This window comes from Hetaerina americana, unplaced genomic scaffold (assembly GCF_022747635.1).
Source record: "Hetaerina americana unplaced genomic scaffold, ioHetAmer1.1.p SCAF_3, whole genome shotgun sequence".
Lineage (NCBI taxonomy): Eukaryota > Metazoa > Arthropoda > Insecta > Odonata > Calopterygidae > Hetaerina > Hetaerina americana.
In genome coordinates, this window is record NW_027286874.1 from 38462715 (window position 1) to 38489214 (window position 26500).

The 26500-nt window shown below is 33.9% G+C and overlaps 1 protein-coding gene across 1 annotated transcript; it reads left to right on the plus strand.

The window, feature by feature from the left end:
* Positions 1-1467: 1467 nt before the first annotated feature.
* Positions 1468-25511, plus strand: gb (solute carrier family 7 member genderblind). Its single transcript, XM_071588401.1, has 13 exons — positions 1468-1839; positions 2011-2163; positions 2273-2495; positions 7175-7290; positions 12579-12704; positions 12790-12889; positions 13996-14040; positions 15234-15357; positions 16560-16663; positions 16789-16885; positions 19844-19993; positions 22984-23161; positions 25193-25511. Exons 2-13 carry the CDS (start codon positions 2022-2024, stop codon positions 25243-25245), a joined length of 1458 nt encoding a protein of 485 aa, XP_071444502.1. The 5' UTR covers positions 1468-1839; positions 2011-2021; the 3' UTR covers positions 25246-25511.
* The last annotated feature ends 989 nt before the right edge of the window (positions 25512-26500 follow it).

Consider the following 26500-nt stretch of genomic DNA (forward strand, 5'->3'; position numbering starts at 1 on the left):
GGTGTAGATAAAGAACTTGTGTTGCAGAATGTTATTTTTGTGTTTTTTTATGCCTGTCTTTTTGGTATTGTGTCAATAAGGCAAAGTGAGAATTAAATTGATTTGTCATGCAGTGAAAGCTTCAAACGCCGAGATATTCTGAACAGAAAATTGTGCAAACAAGGATTTCAGAATATTCTTCTGCAAAGCATGGAAAATAATTTATTCTGTAGGTAAATTGTTATCTATGAATGTATGCTCAACAGGATATTAGTAGGAGACAGATTTGCTTCCGGCTTAGAAAATACAACTGCCCCGCCCGTCTAAAGTGAATTTTACACCCCATAAATAGTGTGAAAATTCGGTCGTTCTTAGCATTAGGTATTGTTTGTTATGACTTTAGGTTTAAGTTGTTGGCATAAGTTAGTTCAAACCGACATTCGGCTTGAATTGGGTGATTGATACACATGTTCCGTTTCGCGAAGAGAGGATTACTCTCACATTTCCATCTTCAGGAGTAATCGAACGACATCCTTTTTTTTTTGTTTAAAGTTTATTTGAGAATAATTGATGCCTGATATCCACCATAAATCAGAACCTGGTAAAATAGTTCTGCTTCCTCTTTTAAATAGTAGTAGTATTTATGGGAGGCGACCAACAGCTGAGGTCATTTGCGCCATAGAGGATGGAAAGGGTGGAGAAAAACCTGGCGTCGACATTAGCCTACTCTAAACGAAAGGCGCCAAGGGGTCCGTAGCTTAACGCCCCATCCGACGGACGGCGTACTCACTCAAAGTGCCCTCCACAAAGCACCTCAAGTAGGGCTCGAGATACCTCTGAAAAATATTCAACACCGCCGGGATTTGAACCCGGGTGGGAAGCCAGTACGGTAGCCACCGCAACATCTCGACCCCTTTTTTAAATATGGCCGTAAGGCATAAGTGCAAATTCTAATTTCGTGCGCACGCTCAGCATAACATAGAGGAAACCGTTGTGGGTGGGAGATCATGAAAAACCACCGGTGACGAAATTTCTAATAATAGAAATGGGCTCGATTTAACCTCATTAAATGAAGTTGTGACACCCAAGACTTAATGTTAAAGTCAGTGATTAGCTTCGAATTATTTCTGCAAATCAAATCGAATAGTTTCTTCGAACCGTGATTAAGCTGAAATTTTAGTACGCTTTCAGCATTAATTGTTTACAATGTCACTTCGAAGAAGTTATCCCTGACTAAGTATTGGAATAAACCAAGGGCTGGTAGGAGATAGAAACATAATCAATAATAAAAAAGATATAATGGCACAGTGCATGACATTGGTCAAAACGCCTTTCCCGTAGAAAGAAGGAATTTTCACAAATCCCATCCAAGAGCATTGAACTAAGTAAATAATTCCTTGGCAGAACCTGCAGTGAAAAAGCAATCCCTTTACGATTCGCGAATGTTTTTCAAAAACGGAAATATGCTTTGCGCACCAAACACGAAATTTAACTAATATTTTCGTACCAAATGATACATCCTCTGTGATACAATTTTAGTTACGATTTTAATTAAAGAGTAATTTATCATTTAATGAGAGAGGTTTTCTTGGCTATGTTTAATATGACTCTGGGCTAACATTACGTGGAAATTTTTGTGTGTGCATACGCTACCTAAGCGTTTATTTCTCTGCACTATTTTGTTAGGAAGAGAATATCGGTGGTTTCACGTGGCTTTGGAACAAACTGAGTAGTCAATGTTTTAGAATAAATAAAAACACATAAACAATTCCCGTGAAAAGTCTGTACCTTTCGATAGTTTCCGTAAAGATAACAAAACACGTGGTCATAGTAATTTCTCCGCCAACAAGTTGTAATAGACTAGGCAAGTTGATTTTTTCTGCCGCATGAATGAATGGTTTCTGTGGGAGATAATTTACGATTATGTGTAATGTATTTCAAAAATTGCCTGATGTCTATTGTTTAATATATTATTATATTCTACATTTTCAACGTAATTTTTTGTTTCATCAGTATTACAATATTTTTCACCTAGGGATAAAATGGGCAGAACGTCTTTGGAAACAGACCTGATGACACCAGAAGGACGGGACGACAATGGTGTTGTAGATAAGGTGAAACTGAAGAAGGAATTAGGTCTCTTAGAAGGCGTAGCTATTATCTTGGGTATTATATTTGGATCAGGTAATGAGTCATCTCGCTTCATAGCGGTGTAGATGCCAATTCTATATAAATGAATAAAATTATTTAAATTCATCGAATGAAAAATGTTGATTTAAAATGTTTGTTTCAGGAATATTTGTGTCGCCAAAAGGTGTTATACAAGAAGTTGGTTCTGTGGGATTCTCATTGGTAGTGTGGACGCTCTGCGGTTTATTATCTACAATAGGGGCCTTGTGCTATGCGGAATTGGGAACCAGTGTGCCTAAGTCTGGTGGAGATTATGCTTACATACATGAAGCTTTTGGATCACTTCCATCATTTCTGTTTTTGTGGGCTGCCAACTTAATATTCATGTAAGAGCTTTTTATTCCCTGCTTGAGATCCATCAGTAATTTATATCATCCATTGCCATCCATATTCTAAATGTGACCATCCTCTGATATCCTTTTAACACTGTCTCCGACCAGTTTATATGGCCATTGTAGTCAGGGCACCATGTAACGTATGCAGATTCCAAATTGCTATGTACCTGAGAACAATGCAAAGCCTTGAGGATTAAGAATTAAAAAAAAATATTTATTGTGTTTCTAATCATAATGCATTGAAGGATTTGAAATTGTCATTATGAGGAAGAAGGGCTTGTACTGATTTAATCTTTACCTCATTCCTAACCAAATAATTGAAACTAGAGAGTAATTTCTAGCAACTTCATAAGGTGTCTAAAACAGTCTTTTAGAATTTTAGGTTAAACAGAAAAGAGAGAGTTAATGACATTCAAAATCAGTCTAAATATCTTAAATGAAAATTAGGAGCATCAAAGATCCCATATGTGAGTCCCAAGGGTGACCAGAGGTAGTTGTTCTTGAGATCTTATAGCTGCAATTGTTGCACTTCTTGATCTGACCGCCAGAATTTTTGAACCATTTCAGTTAATCATCACTAATTCCGTAGCCCTCTATTTTGGTCAGAAGTAATTTCAAATGGACTTAATCAAAAGCCTTCTTCAAATCAAAGTAGAAATTCAGTTCAAGAATAAACACCCATATGAGAAACAATATGGGATAGGTTCTAAGAGATATGTTGTTGTTGCATATATTCCAGAGCAAAAAGTGTTTCTATTGGGTAATATTACTGAGTTGGATATGAGAACAACATAGCTTTCTCAATAAATAGGGAATTAAACGTGCTGTAAAGAGTGACTGAAGAACACACAGCACACTAAATGATGGTTTGCTTTATTTTAATAGAATGGGAAATATTGTCAGGTCTCATACTTGTGTCACTGTATTATTCATAGAGCATAGTACATAATAATGCTGTAGGTAAGGGTAAGATTGGTTAATTTACTATCATGTTTGTAAAATAGGTTACCTATATTTATCTGAACATTGTTTTCATAGGCTCTTGAAACAAAGATAGCAAATGAAGTAAGTATCCCAGCAACATTACTACACCTTTTGTTATCAAAATGAAATGCATTAGGAAAGCTAGTGTGATTCCAATGAGTAATAAGTTCTCACAAAATTGGAAAAATTTAATTCTGTTTCACACAGAGTAGTTCATTGATTTAATTTACAGATTCTAGTTCATATCGAGGAAATTTGTTACACTCAGTTCTTATTCTGGAAGGGGAAAGTTTATCATTGTGTAAACCACTGCCTTAATACATTTTTTACATTTCATTTTTGTCACACTAGTTCCTTTTAGTTTGATGAAGTTCACACAAGATGCCAATAGTGTATAGCATAATATTTTGGGAGATTGCTTGTTGCAAATAATATAATATAATTGTAGTGTTGAAGAATAGCGTCTTGGTTTGAAGGAATGTGCACACAATCAATAATTATTTTCAGTGCACCTCATGCTAATTAAATAAAAATATGCTCATTAATACCCTATTCATACAGGGAAAAGAACTGGCCCCCCCACCCTTATGTGTGAATTTCACGTGCTGTTGGGCTTAGTATGGGGTGAACTTTATCATCACCTACCAAACCAACCTTGGGGTTGATTATTGGGTTGAATATCCTATTCGTTCGCAATTTCATCTGCAAACACAATTACCTGAAACTTTCTAAGGCGTTTGTCACAATGGCATGTAATATATTTTAGCAAATGAGGTTCAGACCCCAGTTGAAATCACTAAGTCATTCTTGCATGAACATAATTGCATCACAGTAAAATCTAGGAACTGTACGTGTCACATGTAATTTTGTACAGACACTATGTTTATTTTGATACATTAACTGAAGCAATTAGTTTGTTGCGTTAGTCCAAAGGTAGAGTGTTGGTCTACTGACTGGAGGGCCCAGGTTTGATTCCTGGGCAAGCCTCTCTGGGCACTCACAGCTTCAACTAAGCTATGTGATTTTTTGGCTACCAGATATTCCTGGGAAACCATAACCAGCACAGGGAAAGGCACTGGCCTCCCTACCCTTATTTGTGAATTTCACATGCTGCTGGGCTTAGTGCTGGGTAAACTCTACCATCCCCTTCAAAACTGACCCTCAGATTGATTACTGTGTTTATGGTTTACTGAAGCAATCATTGCTCCATTGAATGGTTGAATTGTTCTATTTTAGGGGTACCTTTTATATAATTAATTGTAAGGTTATTTTCCTTTTCTCAGTCCTCTATTCAAACTGTTGTGAAGCCAGATTTTGAATCTGAAGAAGTTTGGTCATTCCCTGCAGTAATGCTAGTTGTTAGTTTGTTTTTTGTTCAGAAAAATAATATCTAACCTCAAAGTCATCGAGACCTCACCTTTCCATCTATGGGTTTACTTGAGCCAGATGCCTGGATAATATCAAGTTTCACAAATCACCCAGGCTGCTGTTGTTGCACTTTAACTCTATCATCACCATTAAGATCTTTAGCGACATGCATGCTTTTGCTTCTTCCCTCCATAAAAGTTTTTTTATATCCATTCTTCCTCATTCATTTCTCCAATTGCTTCCTCAATTACATTTACTCTGGTAATATTACCTTTCATCCCAGCATTGGATGTCCTTATCTAAACAGCATCACTCTTAAAGTTTAGAATTATATCTCCTTTTATCCACATTCTTTGAACTCAAAGCCAAGTTATTAGCGGAACAACCGCAGTAGAACGAAACTTTTCTGCTTTGTTAACTCAAGTTCTGTCCTTCACTTCTGGATACTCTGGAGCAAGTCAGTATGGGCTGTTGACTTTGATCAAAACTTACTTCCTTTGGAGGTATAAGGTTGGCTTTTACTTTAACTCAAATAATATTAACAAACACTGCACTAATCACCAATAATAATTATCATTAACACTAGCAGTTAAAGGAAAAGGTTGTTATTATCTTTTCCGAGAAACATTACTTTAAAACAGCGAGAGTGTGGTTTACATAAAATCACAATTTAAAGTAAATTTAAGGATTTTAATTAAGTCCTTTATTAAATTTTTCCTTTTCATAAGTTATACTACTATACTAGTTAAAAACTATGGAATATAAAAATACATTATAAATCTGTAGCCCCTTGATTTGCTTAGTCTTCTAAAATACATGTACAAGTATATATGTATGTTAATTATGTACCCAAAATGCATGTAATTTGCTAATTCTTGACAGTATTCATGTAGACTATTATTGTTCAACCAAGTCAATAATAATGTCTTTAGTTTAAAAACTCCCCTATATGATTACATAAACTTTGGAAGTCCTCTACACCTTGATGCTGATTAGCAGAATTATTCGTAGTAGTAGTTTTGAGGGGAGGCGACCGACAGCTAAGGTCATTTGCGCCATAGGGGAAGGACAGGAAAGGATGAAGGGTGGAGAGAAACCCGGCGTCGGCATTAGCCTACTCTTTACGAAAGGCGCCAAGGGGTCCGCGGCTTAACGTCCCATCCGACGGACGGCGTACTCACTCAAAGTGCCCTCCACAAAGCACCTCAAGTAGGGATCGAGATACCTCTGAAAAATATTCAACACCGCCGGGATATGAACCCGTGCCCTCAGGGTGGGAAGCCAGTACGTTAGCCCCCGCACCATCTCGATCCCCCCAGAATTATTCATCCAACTTATTTACATAATATGAAGTGTGAAAGTATTTCATTTTTTGACTGAAAAAATGAAATGCCTGTGCAGTTGTGAAGTTTCCTGTTGGCTAGCATCAATAACTAACTTGCGTCAAATGGACATGTGTCTGACTGATATTCCATGTCAATGTGACATGGAATATCAGTTGCACTAAAAACCTTTTGTAAAAATACTTTGTTTGTCATTTATATTTGGTAGCAAATATGTGGTAATTTCAAATTATTGTGAAAACTAATTATTACATTTACAATAAAAAGTTGAAGCCTTTTCAGCGGGTTGCGTACATCCAAGGTCGTAACTGTTATTTATTTCCTTTTTCTAGACTAAATGTTCCATGTTTCTTTTGAAATTACTCAGTTTAAAAATTTGAAAAACTGTATTTGCCAAAATTTATTTTCATACTACAGGTTTTATCCGGTACATGTATGCAACATCTTTGTGCCACGTATGTGATGAAACCAATTGTACCCCAATGAAGTGTGCCGAAATCTATGTTTTTCCAAATCCTCAAGATATGATTTTATAGGATTTTGCCTGATTGTATTTAATTGAAAATTTTGATTGTGGGGCACATTATTTGCACTGTTATCCTACTATCATTATTCATTGTAAACAATTTTCAGTAGAATATTTGCGCAGAGTAAAGGTTATTATTGAATAATCATGCCATAACATCAAAGAGAAAAGTCGAGACTTAAAACGAAAAGTATGTTAAATGTGATTTTATGCTAACAAAAGGTTTGCAGATGAAATGTAAATGATTTTTATCTCCTCTATATTCTGTGGCTTGGGTTACTCAATGAGGAAAACTGCAGTTCTTTTTAAAAAGATTAATAATAGTGCAATTGAATTATTATGTGTTTTATATTTTAAAATTCAACTTAGAAGTTGAGCAAATTATTTTTAAGTCCTTTGCCAATGCAATGTGTTGCACTAACTGGTGATGTTTTTTGACTCTTCTCCAGACCAACAACAAATGCTATTATGGGCTTAACATTTGCAAGCTATGTTATTCAGCCTTTTTTTCCTAATTGTGCTCTACCAGATGATGCTACCAGGATCATTGCTGCTCTTGCAATATGTAAGTGTTTTCCTATCCCTTTTTGCTATTGTTCTTTGTGCTTCTAGTGATTAAGTTGGGTTGTTATGCAAGTGATGCATTCTGCTACAGTGGTGTTGTAGCTATTTTGGAAAAACGCAAGTAGATTTTTTTAATAACAAATTCGTATGGGTTGTTTGTTTGAGGTGAATATTTTTAGTAATGAAGTTGGAATGCGCTTGCCTTGAAATAAATTTTTTGTTATACAGTCAGCCCTTGCTAATCTGGGTATTGGTAGATTGAAAAATCCAGATTACATGTACTGAACTATATGGACACGAAAACGGCATGAAAAAGTCTGCATGAAATTTAATTCAGTGAATTTACAGCAATTTATTTGTGCATTAAAACGTTTTTTTTAAAGCCTGTGTAGATCGGAGTTCAATAAGCTGATGAATCCCTCCAAATAGGGCTCATTAAGGAAGTCTAATTTCTCATGACACCATGTTGTTTAAAGAGTTTTGGATTTGTAAGACAATAATTATGCATATTTGGCAGTTCATCTAAATTCCAGTTTATCTAAGTAGTTACCCAGCAGTAGTGAATCTACCCTAAGGCAGGCATGGATTACAGCCCAAGTATGGTGGACTTGCAAGTTTATTGTAGGACCTCTCAGTAGTCGTTTTCCTTAATTATTCATTGAAAACATGTTCATGATGCATTTACATTTTTGCGTACCATGTTTTAAAAGGTTTTTGGAATCACAATCAGCACTGTTGCAATGAGTTTCCCGCATAGTAATAGGTAATTCTTTATGAGTAAACACATAATGCATCGACGTTCTGGGAAACAATCTGTGGTGTGGACTCCTCTCTGTTGTTGTGATGTGTGAAGATAGAAAAAATTGAGATTTGAGCATTGATTAAATACTTCATGAAGAAAGGTATGGAAGCATAGGAAATTCATGCAGACTTTCAGAACACTCTGGATGACTCAGCTCCTTCATATTCAACTGTGGACAAGTTTAAGTTTGAGCTGGATGGTTTAGATGGTGATTCCCATAGTGGTCTGCCAAAATGTTCCTCTACCCCAGAAATTATTGCAAAGTGCGTAAAATGGTCATGGAAGATTGCCAACTAAAAGTATGAGAAATCACTGAAGCCTTAAGGTTGTCATCTGAATGGGCATATCATATTTTAAAAGTGGAATGGGATATTAGAAAATTATCTGCTAGATGGGTGCCGTTACTCTTGATACAGGATCACAAACTCATCAGAATGGAAATTACCAAACAATGTTTGACCCATTTTAAGAGCAACCAACAAGATTTTCTGTGCCAGTTAGTGACCACAGATGAAACTTGGGTCCACTACTATACCCCAGTGACAAAACAGTTGTCAAAGACCACCAAAGAAAACAAAGGTTATACAGTCGGTTGAAAAGGTGCAAGCTTCAGTTTTCTGGGATGCAAAAGAGAATCTGCTGATAGATTATCTTCTCACTGGTCAAACATTTAGTGGACAATGCTATGCTAACTTTCTGGACCAATTACAGCTAAAGATACATGAAAATTGGCCAGGTTTGGCAAGTAAGAAAGTCATCTTTCATCAAGGCAATACACGTTCACACTCAAGTGTTGTTGCCATGGCCAAAATACATGAACTGGCCAAGGTCATGGCATGGAACCAAGATATGAATTGTTGCCACACTCACCTTATTCACCTGATTTGACTCAATCACATTTCCATCTCTTCTCTAAGCTTAAAATTTTCCTTGGTGAACAGAGATTATCTTCAAAAAAGAACTAACAACCGAAGTAGATAGGTATTTTGCAGGCATGATGGAATCTAATTTTTGAGATGGAATCAAGACATTGGAACATTGCTGGACCTAGTGCATCAGTGTACAGGGAGACTACATTGAAAAATAAAAAAACTTTTATTGAGTTAAGTCATGTATTTTCATTCCATTTGGAGAACTTTTCAAATTATCCTCATACATAAATTTTAATTATGTATGCTTGCTCTTTCTGCAAATTTTGTTTTAAAGTGGATATTTTTATGGGTTGATTTAAAATGAAATAGCTTAAACTGCTTTTCATGTTAATATATTAGTAGCCTTCAATTTTATAAATGTTTTGCCCCAACTTTGTATTTCCAAATCTATTGCATCAAGGGGAGTCATGGTAGTCCAATGTCTAGAACACTTGGCTACTGATCCAATGCCCTGTGATTTCATTACATGTGATGCCTCTGGGCACCCTCAGCTTCATTCAAGCTGTGTAAATAATTGGGGACCAGATCTTCCTGGAAAACTATAGGTGGTACAGGGAAAGGAACTGGCCTCCCTGTATGAATTTCATGCACCTTTGGGCTTAAATGAGCTCCTTCCTCAACTATCAAACCTACCTTCAGGTTGATAACTCTGGTTGGTTTGCATTAAGCCTCAGATTGGCAAGGGTATGGTTTGATTTGAGAACTCAAATTTCTGTATTTTGTGTCCCATACGTGTCCATTAGATGACTAGTGCATAGCATTTTCTATGAATTTGCCAACACTACAACTGTGTGTGTCTATTTGTCTTTTTTTCTTTTACTGCATTTTTTTATTTTAATTTTTGACATTTTTATCTGCTTGTATCTTGCATTTAACATGTAATTTTCTTTTGTAGATTTACCTTTCCTTCCAATCTCTGTGCAGAAATCCTACAATTTGCATAATTTTCAAAATAAATTCAAATCATTGGCAATCTTCTTGGTTATTAGTGTAAAATTTTGTCTACTTGAATCTTAGAAATGCATCCAGCTCTGATGCAGGCACTTGAAAAACAATGAATGAAGGATTGATATAGGCTTGTGCAGGTAATAAAATATGCCTAAGTGTTTTGATACTAATTTAAAAATTATTCCATAAAAGCATCATCATTTGCAAGATTGAACTTTGTGTACAGATATGGCATTTCACAAAATTAATTTCTTGAAACATTGAGATGAATAATTTAGAACTTTGTGGCAAACTCGGGGAATGTTATGTGTTTGGGCATGCTTTATATATTATATGCATGTTTGTAATTGATGATTTAAGTAAAGCTAGTTCAATTTGTGCCCCTAGAAATAGGTCTTTGTGCACCAATTAATGTACCTCTGCAAGGTATACATGTTGCTAGATTAAAATTCCTAAGTTGATACTCTGCATTATCTTAGTATAATGATTTGATCAATATAAATCCATCACAATGTCACTAATTTTTTATAATATAATACTATAAAATTTCAGTTAAAACAATTATATAGCATATCACTATTTATATCATAAATCTGCCATGTACTAATATAATGTGTACATTCTAAGAAGAGTTTATTTACCAAAAATGAAGGGCTGGTTGTTACACAAAGCATATTTCAAAATCTCATTTAAATACATAGAAATGCTCCGGGGAAAATTATACACTTTTCAAAAACTTGTAGTATACCTGTATAAAATATATAAGCCCATTTTGTAAATCCTACTAATGTAAAGGGAGATAGAAAGGGGTGTGTAGTATTACAGCTGATCCTGTAGTAAAAAAATAGATGATTTTTAGGCCAAATTAAACAAAGCTATGCTATGAAAAGAAAGATATTATGAATTGAAAGAATCCTGTAGATTAACCAAACACCAGATTTTAAAAGATGCTAGTTCTAATGAAAATACATTGATTGTGATATAATCAAATTCTGTAGTCATTACATGCACAGTTGGGACCAAAAATAGTACACTGGGGTATTGAATTATTACCTAAATATTTAAAAAAACAGTTGATAATAATTATAAAAAGTTCTCTGCAAAAGGCCCATTTGGAAAGGAAATTCTGAATTCCTAAACTAGGTAGTAGTAGCTGAGGTATGCAGATCCCTCCATGGAAAGAGACCCATTTTGCATGAAAGTATACTAGATCTTTAGTTGGTTAGGAGCCAACCATTGGGATTATTGATCAGGGGCAGGGACTCTAGATGCGATAAGTGAATGGCCATGTGGACTAGCATAATATTAAGTTTCTCTGATTAATACCTCTAACAGTCGCATGTCCTGCTCTCTCCCAATTCTCTTTTTTCTTCTTACATGACTCATTTCCCCATACTCCCTTGTTCATGTATGTGCATCTAGCTTCGAATTTGTCTACAGCTAGATCAGTGCAATTGAATGAAGATATTTGGACAAATTATCTCTAAATAAATGCATAGTATAATATGTGCCCATATCAAAATCATAGGACTCCTCAGCCTACATTTTTGGTCCTTTTTTAGGTTCATGTATTACCTAAAGAATAATTTAGTTGCCTCTGGTCTGGTTAAATTTCATCAAATTTAAGGTGAATCTTGAACAAATTGAGCAATGAACAATTGAATGAATTTATATACCTTAAGAAGTGAAATGAGCTAATGAGTGGCATGTATTTATGCCATTGTCTTCAAAAAAATGTATAAGTATAAGTCTGATAACGTGATTGAGAACATTGATCTCTGATATGAATAATTTGTAAGCCCTCCCAAAAATTTTTCGTAACTTTTTGCTTTAGTGGATCCATTAATGACATCAATTAATTTTTTTAAAATGCTTATTTGGGTGCTTCTGTATTACTCTTAGCGTAATGTATGAGTATTTGTGCATGAATTGTGTATTCATTATTTTGCCTGCATTTTCCTCATTTATGGGATACATTAAAGGTTCTCAGCATAAATGTTCAAGATAATCCTTCAGATATTCATAAGCATGATGCTACTTATAGCATAGTATAGTTTACAACTTTTCACTGAAGAGGTATGCAAATTTGAGTTAGCATGCTGTAATTTGATATTTTAAATATTTAATACCCACTGAAATAACTATGTGGGAACTCTGATTTTCCACCTTTTAAAATACATATGTGCATTATTTTAAGAGAAGTTAATCTTTTGTGGCCTGTGCTTGGCAGACCTTTATTACCAATGAAGATAATTCCAGAATTTGAATAAACATTTCCACTATCATGTACATAATGAATCAATTAGATGCTTATTTTCAGAAATTCCTAAACTCTCTTGGACACTAACCTGCATGTATTTCAATATTTGCACTAACTAGCCCCCGCCTATGACATAAATGCTTTGAATGGGAGCATGTGAAAAATTATTAGTATTAAGAAAATTTTGTGTAATTTCAATTAAATTTCAATGAATATTACTTCATATGTAAAAAATTGATCCTGATTCTTGCCTTTTAAGTTGCCCAGTCATTAGTGTGATCTGTGGAGAAATAAAACTGCCCATAATTAATATGCATTGTGTTATATGTTTCATTATAATTTTACAGGTTTTCTAACTTTCATAAACTGCTATGATGTGAGAGTAACTACTAAAGTGCAAGATGTATTCATGTTTGGCAAAATCGCTGCATTAGTGATTATTGTTATTGCAGGATTGGCGTATATGTTTTTGGGTAAGGATTTTGAAAAATTGCTGATATTAGGTACTCTTTTCATTGTTATATTATTTGGTGATTACTACTTGATGTTACTTTTTAGGAAACACTGCAAATTTTGATGGACTATTTGATGGGACCACTTCAGATCCTGGAAAAATTGCTGTCTCATTTTATTCAGGAATATTTTCTTATGCTGGATGGTAATTCTTTTATTTAATATTAAATTTTTTTCTAGCAATTCATTTGGATATTATTTTAATTCTTCATAGAAATAATATTTATATTAAAAAGTTTATAATTGTATAGTTGTATGTTTATAGTTGTAAAACTAGTTTGCATATGGAAATGAGATACTGTAATAAGTTGGTTGGTTTAGAAGCCTTATTAATCAAAATTATAAAAATAATAGTTGTATAGTTTTATTTGGGAGTATTTTTACTAAGTTTGGTATGTAGGCATGTATCTTTATGAAGTATTCAATGATACTTTATAAAGATACAGTTAACAAAATATGTATGTACTAAACTTATCATTTAACACTTCCAAATAAAAATTAGAAAATATTTTTTTAACTGGTCATGGCGGCTTCTAAACCAACTGCATTATTACAGTGTCTTATAACAAAATGGTTGTACACACCTTGAGGATCAATGAAGTAGTTAGAAACTTAATAGAAGGCAAGATTTCATGAGAAAGACCGAGTGATGAGCGCATAGGACAAATTAATGAGGATATAAATCAGAGAAACTCTCAGGGGGTGAGGGAATTAACACTGAATAGAGGGCTGCAGTAGATCAGTTTTAGGATTGAAATACTGATGATGATGATATCTATATTCAAACTAGTTTTTTTATTACAATTATATTATTGTTATAAATTATGAAATAATAACAGTGTGAGGCTAAAAAGTCCTTTTTCCATTCCCACTTCAAGTGGGATGGCTTTGTTGTGTTGTCTATTTATTTGCTCTTCATAGAACCTGGCTGAGTTTGGGTATTACTTTTAAATTTTTATTTTATGCCATCTGGTCACTCTAATAGCCACAATATTCTTCATGGTCACCATAGATGTTGTTATTCAGGTCCAGATGAAACTATGTTGAAGGTAAAATCTAGTCTTGAAACTGAAAACAAGCATTTAGAATGAAGACAGCATCTAGGCCACTAGCATTTTGTAATTTATTTTGTTTACTCCCTATCTTTCCTGTTGGTCCAAAATAGTGCAGTATGTAATAGTGTTACTACTATTGCAAACTGAGGTTATTTGAAATTTATGCATGCTAATTTTATATTGTAATTTTTTTCAGGAACTATTTGAATTTTATGACCGAAGAATTACGAGATCCTTACAAGTAAGTATTAATAGCAAGTTTCTCCCATTTCATAAATTATTTACCATTGTCTATGTGTAATTTACTTATTCAACAAGCCCTTTATTCGAAAGCCACTGTAAAGATGGATATGTGAAACATGAAAAACTACCAGCCTAGCTGTACTACAAGAATCGATAAAGGAGTTAAAATATGGGAAAATTTTCAAAGTCAGATAATTTTTCAGAATTATAGCATAGTGTTGCTACTGTCTCACTTGCAGAAATACCTTACAATGTCATTATACATTTGAATTTGATGATAATGCATTATAAAAATTGATAACTTTTTGATGGGACTGATTATTTGGGTGTAGAGTGCTCTATATTCCTACCATGTTGAATGTTAATCAGTCTTGGTCGAAAAAGGTTGATGTCTTCCATCATGTGGAGTTTCAAAATCATGTTTAGATAAGTCAACACTGAGAGGTGATGCTGTGCAGGGAAACTGCAACCTGCCATTGCAATTTGGACTAATCTTTAATGCATGGGTGAGCCATTGCACGTGTGGTACTCAACCCATGGACTCTTTTATTGATATAAAAAATTATAAATACTATTTTTAATTAGCAACTTCTCTTTTTCATTGTAATGAACCAAAACTTAAATTTTGTATTTATTGTAATTAAAATGTGTGTTTCTCAGTTACTATATGTGACTGCTAATGTAATATAATAATATTCTCAAAATAATTCCTATTAAAACTTTCTTGATGTGGCCTTAAGCTCTTTAATTAGGTTGTGCAGTCAATTTTTAAACAATGATCGTGCATCTCAACATCAATTATCATATCCAATAAGATTTTCTAAGACTTGAGGAAAGATTTTACAACAATATGCAAAAAGAATACCCTTAACTTTTTTATAAGAACATTTAAATACTGATATAAATCTACAAATTGAAAATCAAAAGTCCATTCTCTTCTGTTACATTTGGTATACATGACAAGTTGATACTCATTTGGGCATAATTATTTCACCAACTCGACCTTGGTTGGATATTTGTAAAAATAAGTATTGATTCTCCCATAAAAGACCAAAGCTAACATTTATTGGCATTCATAAATTCTCATTCCAAAGAAGTAGGATAAGTTGTTTCATATTTTCCATTATTTTAATGACATGAGGTTAATTACTAGTATTTTGCATGTTATTTATATATAATTTTGCTTTTTAGGAATCTGCCAAGGGCAATTTACATATCCTTACCATTAGTAACAATAATATATGTTTTGGCTAATGTTGCATATTTAGCTGTGCTGTCTCCAACTGAAATGATTGCATCTAATGCCATTGCTGTTGTAAGTATTAATACTTTGATTCATGTTTCTTATATCTTAAATATTATTGTATTTAATATTAGGTTAACCATTAATTTGAAAAAAGTATAAATATAACATTCATTGATAGTGGTATTTATTATTGGTGTTGGTATCATTGTTTTTAGTATGATTAGTGGGCTCATCTAGGTATCACTAGTCTTGTCTCATAATGCATGCATACAGTTGAGCTGGGTTGAATCCCGCTGGAACCTTAATTCTGAGGAATTGAAAAAACTAACTCTCCCAATTGCTTTGGTGCTTTTCATTGATGATGGTCAATGCTCCAAAATTTTTTTGTTGTTGCAAGATTTTTCCCATTTGCACATGGATAAATTAACTTCCCATTATATTTACACTATCCAAATCTGATTTGATCTCTGCCATAAAGGAGAATACATATATGAGGATTCCTATATGAATTATAATGAAAGATAACTGCCACTAAGGGGTAATCATAAAAGCAAATGTATATTAAAACCTATCAAAATCATTCTTATCAAAGAATTTGTAAACCCAATCATTTTATTTTATAGTATCAAATAGAAAATTGTATTCTATCCGAGTTACAAACTTCTTCCAGTAGCTGAAGTATTAAGATTCAAATGTTTAATGTATGTATCATTGTGTACCTACTGTTAGTTCTTGTTAGCATGACCATTGACATTATACAAGAAGGGTAATAAATTCCAGAAATGGGGAAGTTGAGGGATACATGCGAGCTAGATGCTATGCACAGTAAATGCATAGTGATTCTGGCAATTCCAAGTTATTAGAATACTGCCCTTCATGGGGAGGGAGAGATCTTTACAGTCACACAAGCCAATGTAAATAAGCTCACCCTTTTGAAAAAAGAAAAGCAAGCAGGTCTTCCCTGCATTCTCCTTCTCCGTATACATGTTCCCATATCAGATTGCTGTTTGCACATATCTTGACTCTGAAGGAGCTTAACTTTCCATATTATGTATCTGAGAAGGACTAGATCTATCTGCACAGTAAGCTACTGAGTGACAAGCTGCTTATTGTGAGCAGCCTGTACTTAAAGCATCCCTTTCAGTGATTTCAATATTATTATGCAATGCTTTGTTGATAAATAAAAATTTATTTTCTTTCTTCACTCTCCTTGATGTTTTTGTTTAATAAAATTTGGCATGCTGAATGCAACTTGCACATCATAAAAAAAGACATTTGGAAACAAAGTACTTGGTGTGATGTCATGGATAATGCCCCTGTTTGTTGCCATGTCTGCATTTGGAGGTCTTAGTGTTCACATCATGACATCTTCCAGGTAATTATGCATGTTGTTTACCTCATAAGAATCTTAGGCATCCATTTGTATTATTGCAGATGCAAAAACTATTGCTAAAGTTACCACTCTGTTTTTTAAACCATGTATGTACTTTATTCTTCCAGATTGTGCTTTGTAGGTGCTAGACAGGGTCAGTTTCCTGCAATGCTTTCCTTTATTAATGTTAACCGCCTGACCCCCACTCCATCTTTAGTTTTTCTGGTGAGTATGTCAGTGATAAGAAAAGCTAACATCCTGCGTAATGCAGTACATTATGATTTTATATTAGTATCTCGTTTTCATTAAAAAGGTTCCATGTGGATCAAATATTAGTATATGAAATTGTGATTACCTTAATTTAAGCCAAGTGATTTGGTTTAAAGATGGTATGAATAAATTATTCCATTGATTGAATACAACTCCAAACCAAATTGTTAGGGATGGATGAAATCACCTTCATTGTTGTATTATTCAACTTCATTTTTCATGCTTCTCATACCCTACAAAGGAAGTATCATTATTACTCAGTTACTTCCAAACATTTTTTTATTAAAAAAGTTATGGATGTGGGTTTTTCTAAGAAAAGGCCTATAATTTCATGAAAACTTCTTTCTCACAACAGACTTCGCTATCATGTTCCATATATCGAAAGTTTGTCTATGTGATAGACTTTCATACCTTGAATGTACAGGATTTTTTAATGAAACAAGGTTAAAATGAACCAAAATCCAAATATAGCTTGTGTTGACCATGAAATCCACTACATCATCATAGTTTGGTTGATCATTGATAAGAGGGTGATGATCTCAGGATCCGATGCTGAAGATTTTTCCAGGGAGCATTTTTGGCATGTTAAAATGATTGCTTAAAATCATGGTCATGTCATTGTATCTATCGGCACGTATACATTCATGCTAGCCAAAGTTATTGAGATCCACAGTATCACTAGATTCATTCAAGGGAATGATGGGAATGCCATCCCATGACTACCGAAGATGAAATAAAATCCCAGATCAGGCGGAGTTTATAGCTTTAGAAAATGACCATGGACATTTTTATGGAGTGTAGATTGGAAATTTTTCAAAGATTTCAAGTTTTGTCAGCAACCTGGTGAACTGGGCTTATGTTTTTTTTTAAAGGGCTATATGTAAAAATCCTAATGGGAATTTTAGGATGATTTAAGATTTTGTTAAAAAGTTTCTCAACAAAATAAACATAAATTCATAAAAAAAATCATTTCTCTTCCATGAATATTCTGGGGGTGAGATCAAATATGGGTTCTTGTGTTTGGAGTGGTATATTTGATGGAAATTTTTAGAGTAAAATGACTTTTCATTATTTTATAGTGGGTATAACATAGTAATTTTACCTATGTATGAGGTCAGTTGTAGTAGGTATTCATTCTCAATCATGGGCAGCTGTTGTTATTTTACTGTACATAGTTTCTAACTCTTCAATGTTATAAATATTCTTTTTTATCTCGAATATCGGCATATGGTGCCTTGCAGTGCATAAGAATGTGAACATAGTTCAACCGCGTTTATATCCTGCATGTAGAGCATACTTGTGGTTTGTTCCAAAGTTATACCATACCATTTGACTTCAAATTATTGATCACGCAATTTCTCTGTGTGATTATGTAATTATGAATCTTTATTGATGTGCATGCATGGAAATTAGGATGCTGAAAAAGTTCAGGATGTCCACCAACTAGGAAATCGAAAGCTCAAGGAATTTGATGGATGTGCATGAAAAAATCTATATTTGATGCATTTTTCAAAAGAAAGTTTCCTGCCTGTCATTTAGATGCACTCAAGAGATACTACTAATATGCACCTATGTAGTTATCTTTGGTTTTCCTTGCAGCACTTAACCAACTTTTCTCTGCAGTGTTGTAGATTTTGCGTCGAGATTACATTACTTGAGGGAGTGGTTCATGCCTCATGTGAAAAAAGGGCCGAAATATATTGTTTCCTGGTATGTTATGTTTTAACAGTTTTATTTTTTATTCACTCTGGTTCTTGTAAGTTGGTGATTTTTTATTGAAAGATATATTTCATTCTGTTTCTTGGCCGTCAAGTTGTCACAAAATGGTATTCTGTCCTTGAATCATTTTCAGGTTGCCTGTTGATTGAAGATGATGATTAATTTTTAATGTGGCTGAATTAATTTTTCCCTGGCACTGGCACTATTCTTTTTGAGGTGTCATTTTAGTGATCCAGTGCATCCCTATGTTTTCAGATTATTGGTACTAGGTATATTCTTCTGTATACACAATTTAGGACCATAGTCGTAAAAATTTGTAAATAACTAACCAAAAAAGCAATTTTCATTTAGTAATATGAGACCTGACCAGCATAAGTTAATTCAGGAATTACTTTGTGACATGTTCTTATCACATGGCCCATGTATCATTGCATATAGATGCTTACAATACAATAATTATTTTTATGGAGATTTAATTTCAAATGTCAGTCCATTTGAAATGCAGTATTATTTTCACAATCAATGTTACAGGCAATGTGCTCATATAAACTTTTCAAGCAGAAATTATCAAAAATAAAACATCCCTAACATACGTTTTAAAAATTTCAAGATTAAATTCATCTTAATCATAAAATAGAAAGGGAGGCCATAATCATACTTAGGCCATAATTGCTTCACAAATGGGTTCAATTTTGAATGCCTTTTTAGCATATTATTATGTCATTTCCACAATAGTTTCCTCTCTTTTTTCAAAGAAACTGCGGGAGATGCGGCAACAGTACCTTTTAACGGAGTCATCCGCTAATGTGCATTTCAATGCAACAATTTCAGAGTGTAAAAATCATTTGCCTTGACTGGGATTGTTGCATAGTTTCCTCTGTGTGGAGGAGGTTGATTTTAAGCTTGCTCAGACCAACCCCAGCAATGGGAGAAAGGGAGTCAAGATCGCATTCAACAGGAGAGCATGAAGTGTGTTACAGAATACCAGCTTGTTTTGTCATGACATTTCAGAAGAGGAGATGGACCTTGGTCTCTTTGGAGGACCGTTTTAGAATGCAGCTCTAAGAACATGCTATGAATATTAGGTTATTTTAAACTAGTAGGCTTTTTAGTGTAGATTAATCTGAGCTGCAGTAGCTGTGTTTGATTTTACGGTAAATGTTATCAATAAAAATGAAATTGTTTATTTTTCAGAACATTTTATCTTTGGTAATGCTCAGTACCAGTGACATTTACGTTTTAATAACATACTGCAGTATGGTGGAGTCATTGTTTATCACCCTGTCTGTGGGAGGTTTGCTTTGGATGAGGTGGAAGCAGCCAAATATGACAAGGCCTATTAAGGTATGCTGCTGTTCTTTGTTTGCATCACTTCAATCCTTGATAACCAGTCAAAATCTGAAGCCAATGATTGTGAAGTGAGGAGATTTGAGTAGATTGATAGGAGAAACGTAGTGCTAAAAAGGGTAATGGTGACTCAATTGCTGACAGCCAGAGTAGGGATGTGGTATAAAGGTTGTTTAATGTTGAGGGTACGAGAGTATGTGAGGGACAAAAGGAGCTTAGGAGAAGAATCAAAGGGATAGGGGAAAGGAAGAGTATAATAGGAAGTCACATTGCCCTTTAGATGCCAAATAAATGTTCATCAGGCCCTGCACAAGTATGATGACAAAATGATTGCACAACTGATAGTGGAGTAATGAAGCAATGAGTTATCATTCACTTTTTTGTCCCCCTCCCTCCTTCATTCTACTCCTTTCTCCGCACTTCAAACTCCATATCCTCACTTCAAAATTGATGGCCTTTGCAACCTCCCTGTTTAATCTCAAGTTATAATTTTAGTGATATAATATACATTATGCATTTTTTTAGGAGCTCACCAATAATATTAAACTTTGCTACCATCTAATTTTCAATATGAAATTAAATGTAGTTCTATTTCAGTCTTATTTTTGTTTTTTTTTGTTTCTCTTGAAAAATTATCTACAAATCATTGCTGTAATACAGCTAGTCTGGAAACGAAATCATGAGTGAAGATTAAGTAGGTGGGCATGCAACAATTGTAATTCGAGAGAAAAAATATTGTACCAAATTTTCATGTTATGCAAGGGTAATCCCAGAAGTACCCAACCCAACAAAGAAAACACAAATATTTTGGAAAAAAATGTGTTTATTTTACAACGTAACCTCCTTTCATCTCTATACACTTTTCCCGACGATGTTCACCAAGTTCGAAGCCCCTTTTATAATAACTGTCTAGCTCCTCATAATAGCCATTAACTGCCGACATTACTTCTTCACAGTTGGAAAATCTTTGACCACGGATCTATTTTTTCAAGTTTGTGAACAGAAAATAATCCAAGGGGGCTAAATCTGGTGAATAGGGTGCATGAGGTAGCAATTTAAACTTTAATTCATGAAATTAGCCATTGCAATAACGGATTTCTGAGCTGGTGCATTGTCTTGATGAAACATTACTTCCTTCTTAGCCAAATGTGGCTGCTTTTGCTCGATTTCTTCGCTCAAACATTGCAATAAGTTCACAGAATACTTGCTGTTGATAGTTTTTCCTTTTTCAAGATAGTCAATGAAAATCATCCCATGCTCATCCCAAAAAACTGATGCCATGGCCTTGCCCGGAGATGGAAGTCTTTTCCTTCTTTGGAGCTGGTTCTCCCTCAATCCATTGTTTTGAATGTTCTTTTGTCTCGAGTGTGAAGTAATGGATCCATGTTTCATCCACGGTTATGAAACAGCACAAAAATTCTGCTTTGTTACGGGGAAACTTTGCTAAACACTCAATTGAAACTATCTTCACACCACTGGTTTTGCTCGAGAATCAGCAAATGTGGCACCCATCTTGCACACAGATTTCTCATGCCCCAAATTTCAGTAAATATGAGATGTACCGCACATTTTGAAATGGCCATTATGTCTGCTAGCTCGTGCACTTTCAGTCGACAATCATCCAGTACCACTTTGTGGATTTTCTTCACTGTTTCTGGAGTCGTCACCTCATTTGGTTGACCAATGCGATGCTCGTCTTTGCAGCTCGTATAGCCTCATTTAAACTCTGCTACCCAATATTTTATTGTTGTAAATGAATGAGCAGAATCACCCAGAATAGAATCCAGTTCAGCTTTTATATTGGTTGGGCTGAGGCCTTTCCAGTAAAAGTATTGTATCACATTACGATGACCAATTTTCTCCATTTACACAAGTTCAATAAAAACGTTCACTATTGACGGCTGCCAATCAAATACTAAACAATGGAGCTTCTTCAAACCTGAAACATGCTTTATAGATTCCTTACTTCCTTATACAGTGATATTTTTCAAACAACTACTGCCATCTCTAGGTCAGGCCATGTACCTCTGGGCCTTCCCATGTATGTGTGAAAAATTGAGATGTTAATATGAATGATGAAGATGGCACATGAGTAAGATGAGAAATAAAGCCAAAAAGTGTTCATTTTTTAACTAAATGTATGCCCTATAAAAATCTGTTCAACTGACCTTCTGGTTGATAATTGTGGTTTTTTCACACCTTTTGGAAAGCATAAGTTTAATTTTTTGTTAAAGTAGAACATTCCCAGGTTTTGGTTCCATAATTTGGTTGAGTTTAAAGGGAATAAAAGTCATAGAAAGGTCCTTTTTTAAATCCAGCAATATGAATTCTTTTTTGGTTGATACAGATTTTCACATAATTCATATTTTACAGGATTTTTACTAAATAAGTATTTTATGCCAAGTACTGGGTAAAAATATATTTTGAACTGTCCTGTGTCATGATTAGGAAATAATATTCAATAAAATAGATTACTTCTTAAAACGCTAGCATTTATTTTATGAATTTTAACTTATGCATTAGCAAATTTTGAATTTTTATTGCTTACTGGCTAAGATAACTATTCCTTTATCATGCTAACTTTTTTGCATTCTTTTTAGTATATTTTTGAATAACTGGCAGTTTTAGTTATGGCAGCATTATGCTTAAACGTTTTTTTGGTTTCTAAAGATCTTAGATTGATCATACACATAACATTGTGAGACAGAAAAATATTAATGAAAAGACTTAAGGGAGCCAGAGAAATTTGAAAATTACATGAAAATGATAATTGGAAAATAAAGGAAACTGTAGGATCAATGAATAGGAAAAGCCAAATAGCTGGTAGTCATATTGCTTTAAATGTACTGTAATGAAATTTTCAGTTCCACTCTGTCACTCCATTGTTCTCATTTTAGTATCAAATTTTGAAATATATTTTGGTACATGTAGAAAATATTATTTAGTGAAATCTAAATGAATTCATTTTATATTATTTTGTTTTGCAGATATCAATAATCCTCCCATTTATTTTTGTCCTTGTGTGTGCTTTCCTTGTTGCAATGCCAATTTATGAGCGACCATTTGAGGCTGCAATGGGGCTGATAATCACTCTTTCGGGAATCCCATTTTATTATGCTGGTATTCGCTGGAAGAGCAAGCCTAAATGGTTCCTGAAGGGTCTTGGTAAGTTAATTAAGGTTAATGTCATAACTGAATACATATGCTATTGAGCTCTCCTACTTGGTGGCGTTACTTTACTTAGCTTTGCCTGTATACATGGAAAATTTGAAGAAAATCTTTAAGAAAAATGGGTATTGTGTTCCTTGCCCTATTTGGCATCCTTTCATTGTTATTGAAATGTGATATGATTTTAAATAATTGTTTGGTAAAGGTTTTTTCATGGAATCTCTCATTAATTTTAGATACACTAGCTTGAAATGGCACCAAATGAAGGGCAGTTTGAGTTGTTGGAATACTCCAACAGTGGGAAGTACCTGTTTAGATATTTTTTGTGTGCACCCAAAGAATAGTAAGAATAGCACTCAGAAAGTTTTCCGTGAAGTATATTGTTGTGAATTATGTATGTACATTCTAAATTTTACTACCGTAATTCACTTTTCAGCAAAATTAATACAGGGATTGATTGGCTGCACTGAAAACTAGGGTGCTAACTTATAATATGTAAATATTGTTGTGTGTATACTGATGGGAAATGTGCATTGGTTTTAAATAATTTCAACGATAAAATATTCTTTCATCCTTGCTTAATTTAAATGGTTTGTATTGTAACATGGTCCTCTTGTCTGTTAATCTTTCCCGTTTTGTGTGGAATGAGGTAATGCCGGCCTACTTCAGCAAATCCTCTTAATGCTAAGACATACATGTACATTATTGCTTGTCCTCTTGCTCAACATTATGGTTGTGAGAAATTTGTTGAAAATCCTTTTCAACATATTTGTTTATAAGGGGAATCTTATTCCTCTGAAATGGTTGCCATTGTGTCAGCCATGTGATTTTTAACATTTAGTAGACTTATAGTGTTATTAGTAGTATTATATTAGCCATCTTCAAAGGGAAACTGCATTATAATGATCTATCAGTGCTATCACCAGTCTCATGGACATGATTGAATTTCATGATTTGATCTGCAACCAGTTATCTCCGTATTATTTTAAATCGATGCTTTACCTTAGTATTTTTTTCATGTTATTGTAGACTAGGGATTTTTTTCCATGTGATGCAGGTGAGTGAAGAAGGTGGTAAAAAGCAAATATAGCTATGGGGGCAGAGTTTTGCAAAATGATCAAAATTGTTTCATTGCAATTTTGGTACATATCTTCCTAAAATGTTAGGATGAAAATGAAATGCATTAATTTGTAAGAAAAAATTAAATGAAAAAATTTGCAAAAATATTTTTAAAATGCAATGATATGAGCCCAAAATTTATCAACTGACAAAAGAAAGGAAAAAATGATGCCAAAACTGGTTATATTAAAGTGTGGTAACAAAATAAGCCACAGCGAAAACAACAAAGCTGAATAAAGATCAGGGTTAGGGATTGAACCAGCAATCTCATGGTCAAAGTCGAAGAATGCTACCACAGCATCAGAGAGGACATAGACATTTTTTGCTACTTTTGAAAGTAATTGTCATGTGAACTGTTGCCCCTCTATACCCAAAAGGTTTTTTTTTGTATTTGGAGATTTTGGGGGACCTTAATGTCACATTTCAGCAAAATTGGACATCCATGGTGTATGAGGTTCTGGCCAAGTGAAATTATTTCTTTTATTATTTCCTTGAATTCAATGATTTGAGATTGTTGAATGCATTTCAATTTTTTTATTTGTCGCAAAAGTTGAATTCCATTTATGTTTAATGTGGGTGTTATTCTTTTTTACCAAATGTTTATGCAGTTGATTTCATAATGATGATGGTTTCTCTTCTGGTTAGTTTGCTATTTTTTGGGAAACTTCTTAATGTTATTGTAAATTATTCTAAAATCTAGTCCCATCATTATTTGTCTTTCCTTAGTAAATCAAGGTAAACATCAGAAATGCAATTTAAAAAAGCTTAGTAGAAAGATCTGCTATGAAATGATAACTACCAGTGGGAGTGGTATTAAGCTCCAGAATAGCCGAAATATTCTTTAAGAACAATCTTATCTAATTTGAACGTTTGCTTATTCCATCCTGATTCTTTTATCTCCTTTTGCAGGGGAAATGACCAGTGGTGTTCAGAAATTGTTTTTATCTGCTAAAGAAGATTAAACATTGGAAGGAACTTTGCTGCATAATGGTGCAAAGCATTGGAAATATTGCCGAATGCTTGCCAAAGGAAAAATTCACATGCCCTGAAGGCATTTTTTTAGTGAATGAAATGAATTTTTGCTCGCATCCTGGAGAATTTATCTCAATGCAGGCATGTGGGCAAGTGTATTTTTTGAAGTCTGATATTTGCAGTATTTAATGGATTGATAACCAACAATTTTTAATTTCTTTTTGTAAATTTCTGACTTGGCTCAAAAATATGATCTCAAAGAAGAGGTTTAGGTGTTTGTTTTATTTGGATTGGCGGTAATGAAGTAAAACTATCTGAAATTATGAAACACTGCTTTATCTTGCCATACTGTCTAATTGTATGAACTTAAGTATTTGATTTTTTTGAATCAAAGGTATTAAGAAACTTGTGAATACTTGATATTTACAATTCTGACCCCTTATCAACTTTTTGTTGAAAAAATGATTGTCTATATTCTTTTTTATTTATTTGTAAAAGAATCTCTTGTTAGGCTAGAAAGTTGCCAAAGAGTGTTTGTATACATTTATACTATTTTTTTGAACTTGGCACAGCCTGTTGTGGAACTCATTTAAATACTGATTTGTGAAGGCCATCTAAATTTTTAACAAAATTTATGCTGCAATATCAGGAGAACCCATTCTTGACAACTGAAAAAATCCTTTAATATGCATACATACAATAAGTTCGCTTATTTTGTAGGAGTTGCATGCTACCTGTAATTACAAAGGAAATAAACCAAATTTCCTCTATAATTTGACTCTTACTGCATGTCATGCATAATTTGTAACTATCACTACATTCTTTTAATTATTTCACTGTGAAAGATGTGTTATGAGTTTGTGCAATCGAGAGTTAAGGAATTGAATTTATAGCTACATTAGGGAAGAATAATGGTTGCTATATACTTAGTGACATTATGATATGTCCTTAAGTATAGTGTGCCATGGCATGTTGTGGCACCATCATTTTTACAAATCAAAGTTTTGAAACTATCTCGTCAACAAATGTGTGTTGATTTGTCATAGTTTGGGATATGTTGGATCTGTATTTAAACTCATGTTTATTCACCCCTGCCCCATGCAGTTTCATTTGAAATTACGTACGGCATGTAGTAAATATTATCATATACTTACATATTGTGGAAAAGCTATTATTATTATGGCAGTCCTGTATTTGAAATACAACGACATTACAACACCAAATATCTAAATTGCCGTTACCATT